The sequence below is a fragment of the Erythrolamprus reginae genome, chromosome 2, assembly GCF_031021105.1.
Source record: "Erythrolamprus reginae isolate rEryReg1 chromosome 2, rEryReg1.hap1, whole genome shotgun sequence".
Lineage (NCBI taxonomy): Eukaryota > Metazoa > Chordata > Lepidosauria > Squamata > Dipsadidae > Erythrolamprus > Erythrolamprus reginae.
This window is the reverse complement of record NC_091951.1, coordinates 201,899,810-201,917,616: the sequence shown is the minus strand read 5'-3', so window position 1 is coordinate 201,917,616 and position 17,807 is coordinate 201,899,810. Positions and strand designations below refer to the sequence as shown.

Here is a 17,807-nt window from a genome sequence, read left to right as displayed (position 1 = left end):
AATTAGTGATGGCAGATGGGAGTTCCAAACTCTCATTCACTACTAGTGGCTTTATCGGCTTCAGGATGATATTATTCTAGGACTGCATGAACTCCCTTCTCTGAAAAGAATTATGACTTGCCTTGGTTGGCATGAATGACTGATTTGGAACCACCTGGTTTTTTCCCTTTTAATCAAGCAGAATTAAAACGGCTGGAACTCCAGTATGGCGGTTGTTGCCAATAGGCTGGTGATTGTTCACAGAAGCACAATGTTGTGCAATGTGAAGAGATGAATAGAGAAGCGGAGATGTGTAGTTTGGTTCAGGTAGATGTTTAATGATTGTGGTCCAGCTAGGTGGCAACACACAATTGACTTAGTTCAGGGATGTCAAACTCAATGGAAATATTAAAGGACCAGCCTGCAGTGCCTCTGCTGGACAAAACTGTTTTCAGCCTCCACGGCCTCCTGTAGAACTTTGCCAGCCAAAAACAGGGTGTGGGCCTGTTCGGGCCCATCTTTGGCCAACCGGGGAGGCCAAAAATGGAGTGTACAGGGGTCTCCATGTGGCCCAGTTTTGGCCAGCAGAGTGCCCCATGGAGGGCAAAAACTTGGTACGTGCACAGCCCCTCCCACCGTGCCCCATTTTGACTTGTAAAAGTGTTGCAGGAGGCCATTCAGGCAGAAAATGGGGAAGAGGGGGTCGCAGCTAAAATGCTGGTTCTGCTCTCAAAGAAACCCAGTTTGACACTCCTTCCTTAGCTGATCTTAGAGAAGCTAAGGAGGATTGGATTTGTTCTAGTAGGACAGCCAAAAGTACTAGGACTGTAACTTACAGTAGACAGAGAAGAAGTCAAAAAAATCAAGAACACAGCAATGGCAAACCATATTAGAATCAATAAATTGGAAAAGACCGTACAGGCCAGCAATTCTTGCTTTTTCTCACTGCTTGTTCTGCAGAATTCATACAAGCAGGGGTGGGCAGCAGGCAGGACGCTGTGAAAAGCAGTTCCACCAGTGGAAATTTATTTATTTATTGGATTTGTATGCCGCCCCTCTACGAGGACTCGGGGCAGCTCACAACATAAATGAAGCTGTGTGCCCAGCTCCAGCTGACCATCCCACACTCCCATCCAACTCCTCCTCCTCGGAAAAAGGCAGGGAGACCAGCACCATCAGGAGTTGCATGGGACCCATTTCCTCCCCCATCTTTTCTCAACAGCTGATTGGCACTCGTTCGCTACCCAGCCTGAGGCAGGGGGTGACCCAGAAAGGAGAGCGCTGGAAACACGAAGCAAATTGTCACCCCAGAGAACAACACTGGTGAGGTTGTAAGTCGAGGATTTAACAGTTCACTTGAACAATGATGATCGTTCAAGCCACTCCCACCTGGTCACATGGCCAGCAAGCCACTCCTGCCCAGTCATATGACCATCAAGCCACGCCTACAAAATAAGCCACACCCACAGTGTGGCAATAAATATTTTAGCTGCTCATTACTGCATACAAGTACAGGTAGGCGAAGTCCCTGAGGGAATGTATCAGTGACTGCACTGGTACATAGCCACAAAATGGGAGGAAGCTTATTAGCATTAGATAAACATTTATTCCTCACTACCATTGGATAACCATGCTTTAGGTAGCAATACGAGTATATCGGAGAGGGGCGGCATACAAATCCAATTAAAAAAATAAATAATAATAATAATAATAATAATAATAATAATAATAATAATAATAACATATTTTGTTTTGCAGTCAATTCATCTCCGGGGCCTAATCGCTGGCTACCCCTAAAACAGACTTCTGATCTTTGCCGTCCAAATGGATCTTTGCCCTGGAGGAAGGGACTTACCGTAGGCCACAGGGGTGAGCTTGAGGACAGTGTGCAGTGGGCACTTGAGGTATGGCAGTTCCTCTGAAAAAGAATGGCAAAGGAAACCAGAGTAATCTCCAGAACTACAGAGAGTCCAAGGAAGAGGAAGGACTGGTGCATGAAGGACAATCCATCCCATTTGCAGATTGCAGCCTTACAATCTAAAAGAGGAAATTAATTCCCCACCACCACTGGCAAGTATTAACAGGGAAGAGAACATGGCGTATATACAGGTAGAATCGAAGAGGGTTTTCGCCACCATCAGCCTCCCAGGCTCTTGAGTTAAGGAAACTAAACCAGGAAGGGGGGGGAGGAAAGTCTTGCCATGTGGAAAAATGGAAGTACCTGCACTTTTGTCCAGGAAGTAGGCAAGGAGGCAGCGCATGACAGCTTGGTGGCAGATCACCAGCACGTTCTCTTGCCGTTCCAGCTCCATGATGACCGGCTCCAGGCGTTGCACCAAATCTTCATAGGACTGAAGGAAGAAATTTGGAAAGGCCTCTCTGTTGGTGTTGATTTATAATTTTTGTCCGGCTTTTGGTTAGAACCTTAAGGCTGGACTCCAATTTTAGCTGTTTTTCTTTGATTAGTGATTCCCCATCCTCCTCTGGGCATGTCAGATTTGCCCATTTCCCCCTTCTTTTGTCACATGCTACCTAAATCCGCCCGTCTTCCAGATTGCACAGTTCTTACTTCTCCTTTGGGATAACGGTAGCGGTATTTGTCCTGATCTCGCAGGGCAAACTCTTGTGGAAAACCGTCCTGGATTTCTTCATAAGTCATCTCCTCACAGACACCCTGAAACAAATGTAGGATTTAGAATTAAGTTCTGGACACTGAGAAGAAAAGTTTATGAAGAAGCAAGGTTCTTCGGGTTTTTTATTTTACGCATTCTGCACGAGGCAGCAAAGGAAGGAACTCTGGTCTTAAGAGTTAGGACTCTCCTGGTCATAGAAGGCAATTTGCGGTAACAGAGAGAGAGGGAGAGAGAGAGAAAGAGAGGGAGAGAGAAAGAGAGAGAGAAGGAGGGAGAGAGAGAGGGAGGGAGGGAGAGATAGAAAGAGAGAGGGGGAAGGAGAGAGAGGGGGAGAGAGAGAGAGAGAAGGAAGGAGAGAGAGGGAGGGAGAGATAGAAAGAGAGAGGGGGAAGGAGAGAGAGGGGAGAGAGAGAGAGAGAAGGAAGGAGAGAGAGGGAGGGAGAGATAGAAAGAGAGAGGGGGAAGGAGAGAGAGGGGGAGAGAGAGAGAAGGAAGGAGAGAGAGGGAGGGAGAGATAGAAAGAGAGAGGGGGAAGGAGAGAGAGGGGGAGAGAGAGAGAGGAGAAGGAAGGAGAGAGAGGGAGGGAGAGATAGAAAGATGAGAGGGGAAGGAGAGAGAGGGGGAGAGAGAGAGAGAAGGAAGGAGAGAGAGGGAGGGAGAGATAGAAAGAGAGAAAGGGGAAGGAGAATGAGGGAGAGAGAGAGAAAGCGAGAGAGAAAGAGAGAGAGAAGGAAGGAGAGAGAGGGAGGGAGAGCATAGAAAGAGAGAGAGGGGAAGGAGAGAGAAGAGAGAAGGAGAGAGAGGGAAGGAGAGGCGAGAGAGAGAGAGAGAAAGAGAGGGAGGGGGAGAAAGAGAGAGGGAGAGAGAGAGAAAGAGATGGAGGGAGGGAGAGGAGGGAGAAGAGTTAGAGAAAGAGGGAGAGGGAGAGAAAGAGAGGGAGAGAGAGAAAGAGAAAGAGGGAGAGAGAGAGAGAGAGTGGGAGAGAGAAAGAGAGAGAAAGAGAGGAGGGAGTGGGGAGAGAGAAAGAGAGAGGGGGGAGGTAGAAGAGAGAGAGGGGGAGAGAAATGGTGCAATCCTAAGGGCTACCTCCCAATTTAAGAACCAGGATGTGTCAAGGATAGCTTCTCACCGCATCGATCTCATTCAATGCTTTCCACTGTTCATAGGGCACATGCAATGCTTCTGCTGTTTGGATTGTGCGTTTCATGTGGCTTGTCCAGACCTTGAGGTCACGGATATACTGGGAACGGATGAAGTTGGCCAAAGCACAGGCATACTGACAAAGAAAGGGAGGGTGGGGGAAAATATGGGGAAAAAGTTAGGATATAAATCACCCAAGGGACTAAGCCAAAAACAAGACACCCAGCTCCTGCCCTTCCTTTCTAAGAACCCACACTTTGCATTTGAAAGTAGGAACACAAGCATTTCATTCAAACTATGAGCTTAATGTGGAGCTCTTGGATCTAAGCATTTCAAATAGACACCTGGGTGGAAAATCTTACCAGGATAACCTGCTTTAAATATCACAGCTGTCATCCAATAAACATCAGCCAAAACATACAAAACAGCCAGTCTCCTTCATGGATACCAGTTCATAATTCTCTTTTAAAAGCTGCAGCAACTTCTAGAAACTCCATGAAAAGCAGATAAAAGGGGTGTAAGAGGACTTTAGATTTGTGAGGAATTGAGTGCTTTGAGACTAAAGCCTCCAGTTTTATAATTGTTAATAGTGGTTTACAACCAGGTTGTTTTTAATGGTTCATCATTTATGTAATCCTAATAAAAGAACCAGTGATTGAATTTTGGAGATATGGTTTATTCCAAAGAATCCGTATGTGGCCACTCCCTAAATATTTTAGAGGGATTTAACAAACACATTTTATTCTGCTGAATTTTATGTGCCTTCAAGCCAGATTTGACTCCTTGTTCTTGTGGTTCAGGAGATGTTAGAGACCCGTTGGACACATACTCCTTAGATGTTCTTCTTATAGAGATAGTAAAAAAACCCACCATATCCTAACAATAATTGATAGGCATCCTAGCCGTTCCAACACTGCTTATCTCCAGTAGCTGCTTAAGGATGAACAGACTTTAACTATAGCACAGGTGGGTAGATTCTGTGCAACAGCACTGGGGATTCATTGAAAATGTGATTAATCCAACTTACCGTAGTTATTTTACACAACTAATGTGGAAACCCTTTGGGATTACTATTTCTTTGCATTTTAGTATTTAATGACCATGAGCCTCCATTCACATTAATTATAGTATAGTTAGGCCATGTGTAAGTGAAAGACTGGATGCCAAATTGTGATTATAATATAGATTTTATCTGTTATTTATTACTTTTATTCTATAATTTTTAATTGGATATTCATTGAGTGTTTTTATTTGTTCTGAGCTCTGGTCTTTGACTGTAATAAACTTGATTTATGTATATGACTTGGAAAGAAATATTTTCGTAACAATTTGAAATTTTTATTTGTTTTTCCACTTTCTATTTGCTATAAATTTAAAAAAAAACTTGATTTGGTTTGATTTGACTCCAGGCAACTGCCTGGACTAGTCCTTATAGTTTTCCTCGTACGATTTTCAGAAGTGTTTTGCCTTTGCCATCTTCCTAGAAGTGGAAGAGAGTAACTGATCCAAAGTCACACAGATGGCTTTATACGCCTAAGGAATAAATGGAACCCACAGGGTCTTTCTATGAATCCTAGCCTGGTGCTTTGATCACTGCATCTAACTGCTGAATTTATCCACTGCTAATGCTTTTATGCTGCTTTGCCTGACTTCAAACAGTTTATCTTATTTTTCGGAGTATAAGACAGTCCTTAGTTTTTGGGGGGAGGGGAACAAGGGGGGAGGGAAATCTGCCTCTGCCTCCCAGCAAACAGCAAAAACTACAGATTAAATACACAGTTTGCTGTGTATTTCTGTGCATGTGTACCTGACCCATAGAAATAGCAAAGAACTGGAGAAATGTACATTATGGCAGTATATTAATGCCAGAAAGTTTTTTTAAATGTAGTCACACTAACTCCTCCCAATTATTTAAATAGATCTACTCCAAACATGACTAAGTCAGGATTTAACTCAGCTGCCTTATCTTAATATTAAAAGGACTCTGCTACATTTTGGATTATACTTGTACAGATGCTGTTAAAATTGATGTGGCTTTCGGGAAGTATACATTATTCTCTGCTATTTAAAAGAAGATGCAATAGCACTGGGCCTCTTCAGATTAAGCATTTATTTTAACAAGCTGCTTCAAGTTGTCTAGAACAATAATAAAGCAGTCTTTAAAAAACAAGTCTCATGATTTGAACATTCTACAGACATTTATAGTTATTGACTTACCTCCTTTCATCCAGTTTCAGCAGTCTGATTAGCACAAGAAAATAAAATTCTACCTCTACTTTCCATCAATTTGCCTCCTTGCAGCTAGTATCACTTTCAGTTTTAGCATGTGGCCTGCCTGCAGCCTCAATCAGCTGTGGGTTGGGAGGCCAATAATCAGTTGCTTGTGCTAATCATCCTCTGCACTGTTTGCTGCAAGGAGGTAAATTGCTGGGAGGCAGAGGCCACAGGGTGGGAGTGGCTGGGTGGGGCTACATTCAGTGTATAAGATGCACCCAAGTTTTCATCCCCTTTTTGAGGATAAAAAGGTGCATCTTATACTCCGAAAAATACGGCACATGCAACAACATACTAAGATATAACAATGTGATAAGCATACCTGTTTGCCACGCTCGGATAGCCCAGAGTCACCCCCAATGCGCCCTCGGAGGTTAAGCTCACTCTCCCCGTGCCGACTGAGGTAGATGGAGCGGGGTGTCACGTGGATATTCATCAGGTAATAAACAGTGCGACTCTGTATGTGGTCCTGAACCCTGTTCACCAGGTACCGACTGCCAACATTGAAGATCTTAATGTAGGACAGGGAACTACAGTAAGAAAAATAACCAAGTCACATTTGAGGAGCCATTCTTTTGGATGGATCGGTAGAAGCTAATCCATTCGTTAGTTATAAGCAGGACTGCGAAAACTCTGGCTTTTCCTAGATGCTTGAATGAGGACTCTCTATCATTTTACCATCTATCACAGGCTTTCTGGGAGTTTAGCTCTACAGCTTTGTGGGGTATCCAATTCACCACACTCATGGATCAAGCACTCAATGTTCTTTTCTTTAAATATTGGGTTTTTAAAAAAATGTGGCATTTTTAACCAGCGTAACTCGATTCTGATTATTTCCTAACATCTAATATTTTACCACCAATTTTCAGTACTGGTATTAAACCTTCGCCAAAATTATACCTGCTTTCCCTAACCCTCTCTAAATGTGTTGGGCTTAGAATTTTGTGAAATGTAGTCACGTGGCATTAGATTGGAAAAGACCAGAATACAGGTAGTCCTTGATTTACAACTGTTCGCTTCTTGACCATTTGAAGTTACAATGGCACTGAAAAAATGACTTGTGACCGTTTTTCACATTTAACAACTGTTGCAGCATCCCCATTGTCACACTGATTTATATTCAGATGCTTGACAATTGGTCCATGTTTATGATGGTCCTGGGGTCATGTGATTCCCTTTTCGTCATCTTCAGACAAGCAAAATCAATGGGGAATCAAGATTCGCTTAACAAAGGTGTTACTAATTTAACAATTGCAGTGATTCATTTAACAATTGTGGCGAGAAAATGGGGCAAAACTCAATGGATTTCTCACTTAGCAACATAAATTTTGGGCTCAATTGTGGTTGTAACTATTTGTAAAATACAAGATGGCGTCCATTTATCATAGAATAGAACAGAACAGAATAGCAGAGTATGAAGGGACCTTGGAGGTCTTCTAGTCTAACCCCCTGCTTAGGCAGGAAACCCTACAGCACTTCAGACAAATGGTTATCCAACATTTTCTTAAAAACTTCCAGTGTTGGGAGCATTCACAACTTCTGGACACTGATTAATGGTTCTAACTGTCAGGAAATTTCTCCTCAGTTCTAGGTTGCTTCCCTTCTTCATTAGTTTCCACCCATTGCTTCTTGTTGTACCCTCAGGTGCTTTGGAGAATTAAGTGCTTTTTTAAAGAATGACTCCTATAGCTTATTTTCATATAATTTTTATCTTTTGATTAAGAAGAATGGAGAAATTCATCACAAAATTAAACAAGCGAAAATACATTTTGGAATATTATATACCATAGACTGTAGCTCTCGTATATTACGAGTACTAGATATACGAATAAAATAGAATTATAGAGATGAATTCTAACCTGTGATGCAATTATCAGACAGCTAGCAAGCACTGTGAAAATGCTGTGCTTTGCTAACAGATTAACAACTGGCAACATGGATATTGTTTTATTTGAAAGCTCACTTCAAGGTGGGTGGGTTAAATATAAAAGATAAAGTACAGTACTTGTTTTGTATCCCTTAGGACAGTGTTTCCCAACCTTGGCAACTTGAAGATATCTGGACTTCAACTCCCAGAATTCTCCAGCCAGCATCCGCTGGCTGGGGAATTCTGGGAGTTGAAGTCCAAATATCTTCAAGTTGCCAAGGTTGGGAAACACTGCCTTAGTAGAAAAAATGGCATTCTTTCACCTCCGGCCTCTAGCTAGCGGCATGTTGACTCTAGGTGGAGAACTGCATAATTTATTTCTGACTGTGGTTCAATTTATTGGAACTGTTGAATAATTACAATTTTTCTAAAAAGTTAATTTAGTTTCAGGTAGAAACTCATGCCTCAACTTGCCTTCCAGCTCTTTAGTCTCCATACTTTCTCTTCCCCACCCTTTCTCCATTATTTTCTTCTCCCCACCCTTCATAAAAAGTTCCAGATCTGTTCCAAATCCTGCCTTTTCCCGTATGCCTCGTTTAGATCCTTATTATTCTCTCCCTACTAACTCAGTTGCTGTTTCAACACGCAAAACACACTCACAGCTGTTTTGGAAAAAGTGCTTAGTTGTAAAAAGGTCAAACTGCTATTGTTTCAGCTTTGTAACTGACAGGGATTTTTAAATGTGATGGAGAAATGGTGGCCAGATAACCTTGAATGGATCTCAAGGTGCTTGTTTACATATATATACTGACAAAGTTGCAAAATACTGGAAATTACTTTTTTTAAAACTGGGAGGAGAAGGAACACATGTAACTGTACAAGTGATGGTAGTTCAGAGCAGAAGCATCTATAGACTAGCAATTTTGTCAAAATGACAAAACACCATATGTGTGTGTGTGTGTGTGTGAGAGAGAGAGAGAGAGAGAGAGATGCTACAACATGCCTCAAAAAGGGGTGAAGGTTGCAACATGATGGAACACAAGTTTAATTATGTATGTCTTCCCTTCCTCAGATTCTTCTGATAATAGGTAATGGATTAAGTAACATAATTTGTTATCTGGAAAAAAGAAGATATAATGTACCGGTGTATATATATATATATCTGTGATGTTCCTTCAATATACCAGGGTGATTCAACACAAAAAAATATGTAACCCTTCCCTGGTACAGAGCTGAAGGGATTGGATACTGTAACCTAGAGATTAATTCTCTGCCTTACAAAGCAAAGGTTACAAGTTCAAGACCCAGTGAGGGTATGGCTAGCTGATGAGGCCAAAATAAGGCCGAAATAGATCTATCCTAGTCACTCTTAAGTTTCAAATTCAGTAAAAACATGTGACATATATATATATATATATGTAGATTGTTCTGAGTTCGGGTTTTGCCCTGTGTAATATTTTGCATGTCTATGCGACGTTTCGGCGAAATCACATTCACCATCATCAGGCTGAAGTTCCAATCTTTGTGTTGTTGTAAATGGAATGTTAGCAACTGTCATTTCTTCCTAGTATATAGTGTGGGGGTGGAGATTTGTTTTGAATGTAGCAAATAGATTGGGTGATTATGTTTCAGTGATCTGATTGGTTGGTGTAATCATAATTATTAGAAGGATATATATCACATATTTTTGCTGAATATTTAAAATTAAGATACATACAAAACATAGTTTGTTGGCTATGAATAAATTAACTGCCTTGAAATGGCCCTGGGTTGGGCCTAGAGGCAAAAAGGAGCTGTGACGTTCCTTCACTATACCAGGTGATCTAACAGAAAAAAAACATATACATACATACATACATACATACATACATACATACATATATAAACACACACACACACACACAAACATATATAAACATATAAACATCACAAAACAGATCACAATCAGAAACAGTCTGTACTCAAAGTGGCTCATGGTGTTCTCTGTGTATCATGGGAGGCAAAAGTGAAAGTGATTGTGGACTGTTTCTGATTGTGATCTGTTTTGTGACAGATCTGGTGGTTGAAATGATGCCGCCAGTGTGGAAGTCCCTACGATCATTACCTAACATATATATTTTACCCATTTCCACAAATACAAAAGATAAAACCGACCATTAAAATCTGGTGCCAGTTACAGAATATATTTATTTTCATTACGTGCAAATCCATTGTTAGATTTGGAATTGTGTATGAATATTGTTGAAAAGGAATAGCGGATATCTCCATTTCCCAGCTGTTATATTTTCACTCCGGCCCCTAAACAAGTTCTTGTGTGGGTGTCTTGTTGAAATTAGGGATGCTCAAAATTGAACTGGCAACACAATTCTTGGCAGTCCACTTGTTTTAGTTTAGTTGAAGGCATAAAGTTTTCCCCAAACCTTATGTCTGTCTGTTAGATTTCTATGCTACCCTATTCCTCGGACTCAGGGCAGCTCACAACAAAATGCTACCATGAGCACCGCAAGCTTTATTTTGTGAGTGGGTGGGTGGGTGGGGAACTTTTTAAGCATGAATCCCAGCAACCAGTTAGGTCCCACAGAGTTGGCCTTCTCCGGGTCCCGTCGACTAAGCAATGTCGTTTGGCGGGACCCAGGAGAAGAGCCTTCTCTGTGGTGGCCCCAACCCTCTGGAACCAGCTCCCCCCAGATATCAGAGTTGCCCCCACCCTCCTTGCCTTTCGCAAGCTCCTTAAAACCCACCTCTGTTGTCAGGCATGGGGGAATTGAAATTTCCCTTCCCCCTAGGCTTATAGAATTTATACATGGTATGCTTGTATGTATGAGTGGTTCTTTAAATTGGGGTTTTTTAGATTATTTTTAATATTAGATTTGTTTACATTGTCTTTTTATATTGTTGTTAGCCACCCCGAGTCTTCGGAGGGGGGCGGCATACAAATCTAATAAACAAATAAATAAATAAATAAATGATATCTTTCTGATGCTGTATTTTGCAAGCCACTGAAAATTCAAATGCCCTGCAATGCAGATGGCCTTGGGTGTACCTGCTCCATCCTAACACAGTAGCAGAGTCATTTCTCTCCTTACCTGTCCAACTCATCATCTAATGGCTGGTAGGTTTTCTGGTAACAGTCAATCCTCTTGAGGAAATCTTCCACCACTTCATCCCGGTTACAGTCCTTATAATCAGGGCTGGTTAGCTTCACTTGCTGTGGGTGGGTAAGAAAAGAACATAGGATGGGGAGAGAGAACACGATGGAGAGGGAGGGAGAGACACCCAATCAGCCTGGTGATCTTTGTTATTATTCAGATTAGTATGAGTCTAGAAACCAGGGAGGATGGAGGCATCCTCAGCTTTACCGCTCTACCCCAGACTGTGTTAGGAAATATGCCAAGGCACTGATCCAATTTGGGAAACTAACTGGATCTGGATGGGAGAGACACAAATTTTGGCTCAATGCTTACAAAATCAAGTGGGTGTGGCTGTTGGGTCCTCCTGGGTTGGGGACATTCACATCTTTGTCTTGGATGGGAATGGATTTCCCCATCAACAACAACACAACACAACAACACAAGAGCACACAACAGATTTAAACTTAATATTAACCGCTCCAAACTTGACTGTAAAAAATATGACTTCAGTAACGGAGTTGTCGAAGCGTGGAACCCCCAACACTTTACCCTTAGATTATCTACGGTTGACCTATCCAGATTCCTAAGAGGTCAGTAAGGGGCGAGTACAAGTGCACTAGAGTGCCTTCCGTCCCCTGTCCTATTGCTCTCTTATATCTCCTATAGCTTTCTTCTATTCCTATATCTCTTTTTCTATTCTTTCATTGATATGTTCTATTACTATATCTTCTTTTCTATTCTAGAGTGCCTTCTGTCCCCTGTCCTATTGCTCTCCTATATCTCTTATACCTTTCTTCTCTTCCTTTATCTCTTCTACATGGCATTGGACCAGAGTACCTCCGGAACCGCCTGCTACCGCACGAATCCCAGCAGCCGATAAGGTCCCACAGAGTTGGCCTTCTCCGGGTCCCGTCGACTAAACAATGTCGTCTGGTGGGCCCCAGGGGAAGAGCCTTCTCTGTGGCGGCCCCGGCCCTCTGGAATCAACTCCCCCCGGAGATTAGAACTGCTCCCACCCTACTTAAGACCCACCTATACCGCCAGGCATGGGGGATTTGAGACATCTTTCCCCCAGGCTCATTATAATTTATGTTTGGTATGTATGTGCTGTTTGGTTTTTAATTATGATAGGGTTTTAAGGTTTTTTTTAATATTAGATTTGTGCCAGTATAATATTGTTTTTATCGTTGTTGTGAGCCGCCCCGAGTCTTCGGAAAGGGGCAGCATACAAATAATAAATTATTATTATTATTATTATTATTATTCTATTCTTTCATTGATATGTTCTATTACTATATCTTCTTTTCTATTATTTCTTAGATATATTTTACTATGAGTATCTCCTCTATAACCTTCATCATGTATTTTACTATGTGTATATAGATATATACCCACTAAAACCCTCATTGTGTATTGGACAAAATAAATAAATAAATAAATAAATCAAGACCTCTGTACAACTTGAGGGAGTCCTCCTGGACTCACAGCTGCTGCTCAAAGAGCAGAATGGCAGCCATGGCCAGGAAGGTTTTTCCACAGGTATATCATGTGTTAATAATAATAATAATAATAATAATTTATTAGACTTGTATGCCACCCCTCTCCGAAGACTCGGAGCGGCTCACAACAAATAATACAGAAATACAAATCTAATATTAAAAACAATTATAAAAAAACCATTATAAAAGTCATACAATCCAAACAAACCATACATGAAATGGAACAGCTAGGGATATGTCAATTTCCCCAAGCCTGGGGACATAGGTGGGTTTTCAGAAGTTTGCAAAAGGCAAGGAGGGTGGGGGCAGTTCTAATTTCTGGGGGGAGTTGATTCCAGAGGGCTGGGGCTGCCACAGAGAAGGCTCTTCCCCTGGGTCCCGCCAGATGGCATTGTTTTCTCGACAGGACCCGGAGAAGGCCAAATCTGTGGGACCTAATTGGTCGCTGGGATTCATGTGGCAGAAGGCAGTCCCGAAGGTATTCTAGTCTGATGCCATTTAGGGCTTTACAGGTCATAACCATCACTTTGAATTGTGACCGGAAACTGATCGGCAACCAATGCAGGCTGCGGAGTGTTGATGAGACATGGGCATATTCATTGCTTTCTTCAACCAGGGGCCCCTGCAGACTGGACTACTTTCAATGTGTTCTATAGGGCTGCCCTTGAAGGCCATTCGGAAGCAGCAAGCTGCTTCGAAATGCAGCAGCATGAGCAGTAACTTCTCATTGTGGCCACATTTGTCACCACTGTACTGCCTGCCAGTTGGTTTCTGGGTTCTATTCAAGGTGCTGGTTGTTACCTTTAAAGCCCTTCATGTCACAGGGCTTGGTTACCCAAGGGACCACCTCCCTCCCATTGTCTCTGCCTTCCCAAGACATTTGGGCAGAGTGGGTGCACTCCAGGTCCCTTATATTAAATGCTGCTAACTTGTGCGACCTAGGAAGTGTCCCCTTTCCCTCACAGTCACACCCTCTGGATCAGCAGTTCCTCAGAGATTTGGATAGTGCTCACTGTCCTAGGGTTTCAAAGTGTCCTTAAAACTTGGCTTAGGTCCGAGACCTGGACTTAATATTTGGGGGAAGGAGGATGTGGCTGTTGTACTATTTTCCATGGCTGTTGGGTTGTTTATGCTTTCAATTGTTTTTTATTTATTTATTTATTAGTTTGTATGCCGCCCCTCTCCGTCGATTCGGGGCAGCTAACAACAATAATAAAACAGCGTATAACAAATCTAATATTTAAAATAATTAAAAACCCTATTTTGTTCTTGATTTTGTCAGCCACTCAGAATCTGTTGGGAGTGGGCAGCTAGAATGAATGAATGAATGAATGAATGAATGAATGAATGAATGAATGAATGAATGAATGAATGAATGAATGCAGTTATTCACTATCTAGCTTTCTCTTGTGGTGTTTCACAACTCTCTTCTCCGTAGAATTTTCAGCTGTTGTTTCAAGCTGCTTTTTACTGCCAATTTAACACATTTCTGGAGTACAGTACTATTATTTCATAATAGCGCCATTCCAGTAGCACTGAACCCCTGTCCCATTATCAGGCATTAATAGATGGTTGTCAGTTTACTTTTGCATGCCACACAAAACATTTGCACCAAAGCTGAATAAATTTTAAGATGGTCAAGTCCCATCCCTTTGAACTATGCAAATGAATGCCCCAGAACACGGAGAGATATAAATTTTATATCTGGCTTTAGCACTCTTCCAGACTTTAAATATTATCAAAATATCAAACAGAAGGCACAGAAAGGGGTTTTTTACCTTGATATTTTCCTGAATGATGTCTGGATCATCACAGATGGATTCGATGAAGAAAACCTCCAGTGGGAGATACAGGGGTTCAAGGAAAGAGAAAAAAAGAGATTATACAGACAGATGCCAATCAGCCATTACAACTGGTGAAAACAATTAATTTCAGAGCGGAAAGGATATGAAATCGCCATAATTGGATATGAAATCGAATATCTCCAGGACCGCCTTCTGCCGCACGAATCCCAGCGACCAGTTAGGTCCCACAGAGTTGGCCTTCTCCGGGTCCCGTCGACTAAACAATGTTATTTGGCGGGACCCAAGGGAAGAGCCTTCTCTGTGGTGGCCCCGACCCTCTGGAATCAGCTCCCCCAGAGATTAGAACTGCCCCCACCCTCCTTGCCTTTCGTAAACTTCTTAAAACCCACCTCTGCTGTCAGGCGTGGGGGAATTGAGACATCTCCCCAGGGCCTATACAGTTTATACATGGTATGTTTGTGTGTATGTTTGCTTTTAATAATGGGGTTCTTAGTGTTTTTTAAATTATTAGATTTGTTTTACATTGTTTTATTGTTGCTGTGAGCCACCCCGAGTCTACAGAGAGGGATGGCATACAAATCTAAATAAATAAATGAATGAATAAATAAATAAATAAATAAATAAATGATGGCATGCAAATCTAGATAGATAGATAGATAGATAGATAGATAGATAGATAGATAGATAGATAGATAGATAGATAGATAGATAATATATATATATATATATATATTGTTCTGAGTTCGGGTTTTGCCCTGTGTAATATTTTGCATGTTTATGCGACGTTTCGGTGAAATCACATTCACCATCATCAGGCTGAAGTTTCCAAGCTTCGTGCTGTTGTAAAATGGAATGTTTGCAACTGTCATTTCTTCCTAGTATATAGTGTGGGGGTGGAGATTTGGTTTGAATGTAGCAAATAGATTGGGTGATTATGTTTCAGTGATCTGATTGGTTGGTGTAATCATAATTATTAGAAGGATTGACATGTCAATCCTTCTAATCCTTCTAATAATTATGATTACACCAACCAATCAGATCACTGAAACATAATCACCCAATCTATTTGCTACATTCAAACCAAATCTCCACCCCCACACTATATACTAGGAAGAAATGACAGTTGCAAACATTCCATTTACAACAGCACGAAGCTTGGAAACTTCAGCCTGATGATGGTGAATGTGATTTCACCGAAACGTCGCATAAACATGCAAAATATTACACAGGGCAAAACCCGAACTCAGAACAATGGCATCTTAACATAATCTATGATAAAGGGTCAGGTTATTTTTATAATTCCGAGATTCTAGGGCAACAGGCAAACCAAAGTATCTAGGATCTCATATTGACGGCCTCAGAGGGCGTACTGCCGGTAGTGCAGAAGATGAGCAGCACTTCACTGACCATAACCTACTACTAGATAAAGTAGAAAACAGTGAGTTAGACAGCAACACCAGCAGATGGATTCAAAACTGGCTAACCAACCGCACTCAACGTGTAGTGCTCAATGGAACTGAGGGAAGTATGCAGTGGAATACCCCAAGGCTCTGTTCTAGGCTCAAGTACTCTTCAACATCTTCATCAATGACTTGGACGAGGGGATAGATGGGGAACACATCAAATTTGCAGATGACACCAAACTGGCAGGAATGGCCAACACTCAAGAAGATAGGCTCAGGATACAGAAGGATCTTGACATCACTACGCACTGTTTTATGTTGTGTGATGTTAAATTGTTAAAAATCAATAAAAAAAATTTTTTTTAAAAAAAAAAGAAGGATCTTGACAAACTTGAACACTGGGTGCTATCTAACAAAATGAAATTTAGTGGTGAAAAGTAAGAACCTTTCTTGCATTTCTCTGCTTTCTTAATAGTAAGGTTCTACATTTAGGCAAGAAAAACAAAATGTGCAGGTACAGTATACAGTGATACCTTGTCTTACAAACTTAATTGGTTCGGGGACGAGGTTCTTAAGGTGAAAAGTTTAATAATTTCTGTTTTAGGCCAAGTGAATGTACCTATTGTGTTTAAGAATGTTAAATGTACCCTGCCTATGATTGTTGTTACAGGGGCTAAACATTCTCTTCTGGGGTTGGCTTGGATGGAACCTTTGGGAATTGAAATTTCTGGTATTTGTACTGTTGACTCTGATAGCATGCCTAACTTTTTACAAGAATTCCCAGAAGTGTTTAGCCCCACCTTGGGATCGTATAAAGGGCCCCCTATCTCGTTTTCTATTGACCCCAAGGTCCCGCCTGTACGGCTCAAACCTCGCAGGGTACCCCTTCCGCTCCTCCCCAAACTTGACCTACAGCTGGATAAGCTCATAAGCCAAGGCATTTTAGTTCCTGTAGAACAGGGGCCATGGGAAACACCCATAGTCACGCCTCTGAAACCAGATGGCTCCTTAAGGGTTTGCGCTGACTATAAATCTACGCTCAACAAAGCCCTCCAACATCACCCTTACCCCATTCCTGTGGTACAACAGCTCCTTCACTCCCTGGGGGAAGGGAAAAGGTTCGCAAAAATCGATTTAGCGCAAGCTTACCAGCAACTCCCTGTCGATGAACCGACAGCACGCGCACAGACAATTGTAACCCACAGGGGTGCCTTTAAATGTACCAGATTACAGTTTGGAGTAAGCATAGCCCCAGGGATATTTCAAAGCATAATGGAACGGTTGTTATCAGGGATTAAAGGGGCCATTCCCTATTTTGATGACATCTTAATTGCAGGGGAAAACCAAGAGCAGCTCAACAAAAGAATAAGGGAAGTACTTCAGAGACTACAGGACAAAGGGCTAAGAATCAAACCTGACAAATGTGTGTGGGGAACCAACAGTGTAGAATTTCTAGGATATAAAATCGATGGGGAAGGTATCCACCCCACTACTGAAAAATTGAGAGCCATTAGGGAAGCCCCAGAACCACAAAATAAGACAGAATTGCAAGCTTTTTTAGGCCTTCTTAACTTTTACTCCGTCTTTTTAAAACAGAAGGCAACAGCAGCAGAGCCTCTACACCGTTTGCTCCACAAAGAAACCCCTTGGACATGGGGGAGAACTGAACACGAAGCCTTTGTACAAATAAAACAGTTGCTAACGTCTAAAAGTGTGGTAGTCCAGTATAGTACTTCGCTACCCATCAGGCTTACGTGCGATGCTTCCCCATATGGCGTGGGAGGGGTCTTGGCACACGTTTTGCCTAACAAAACAGAGGCCCCAATTGCTTTCTTTTCCAGAACTATGACCAATACTGAGAGAAATTACAGCCAACTAGATAAGGAGGCTCTAGCTTTAGTGGCTGGGGTGAAGAAGTTTCATAATTACCTTTTTGGCAGGAGTTTCGAATTGGTTACCGACCACAAGCCTTTACTAGGCCTCTTAGCCCCCAACAAACCTACTCCCCCATTTATGTCCCCAAGGTTAATCAGATGGGCCCTTTTCCTCTCAGGATACCAGTACGAGCTCACTCAT

The 17,807-nt window shown here is 41.9% G+C and overlaps 1 protein-coding gene across 5 annotated transcripts in view; it reads right to left on the bottom strand.

Moving 5' to 3' along the window:
• The window catches only part of PFKFB1 (6-phosphofructo-2-kinase/fructose-2,6-biphosphatase 1), a 36,685-nt gene that overhangs the window by 985 nt on the left and 17,893 nt on the right, over positions 1-17,807 (bottom strand). For all 5 annotated transcript variants that reach the window (XM_070741274.1, XM_070741272.1, XM_070741269.1 and 2 more), the window contains exons 6-12: positions 14,302-14,358; positions 10,980-11,101; positions 6,349-6,556; positions 3,742-3,888; positions 2,549-2,653; positions 2,201-2,330; positions 1,835-1,897 (exon numbers count right to left, since the gene is read on the bottom strand). In XM_070741274.1, the coding sequence (XP_070597375.1) occupies positions 1,835-1,897; positions 2,201-2,330; positions 2,549-2,653; positions 3,742-3,888; positions 6,349-6,556; positions 10,980-11,101; positions 14,302-14,358 (832 nt within the window). The remainder of the gene's footprint in view (positions 1-1,834; positions 1,898-2,200; positions 2,331-2,548; positions 2,654-3,741; positions 3,889-6,348; positions 6,557-10,979; positions 11,102-14,301; positions 14,359-17,807) is intronic.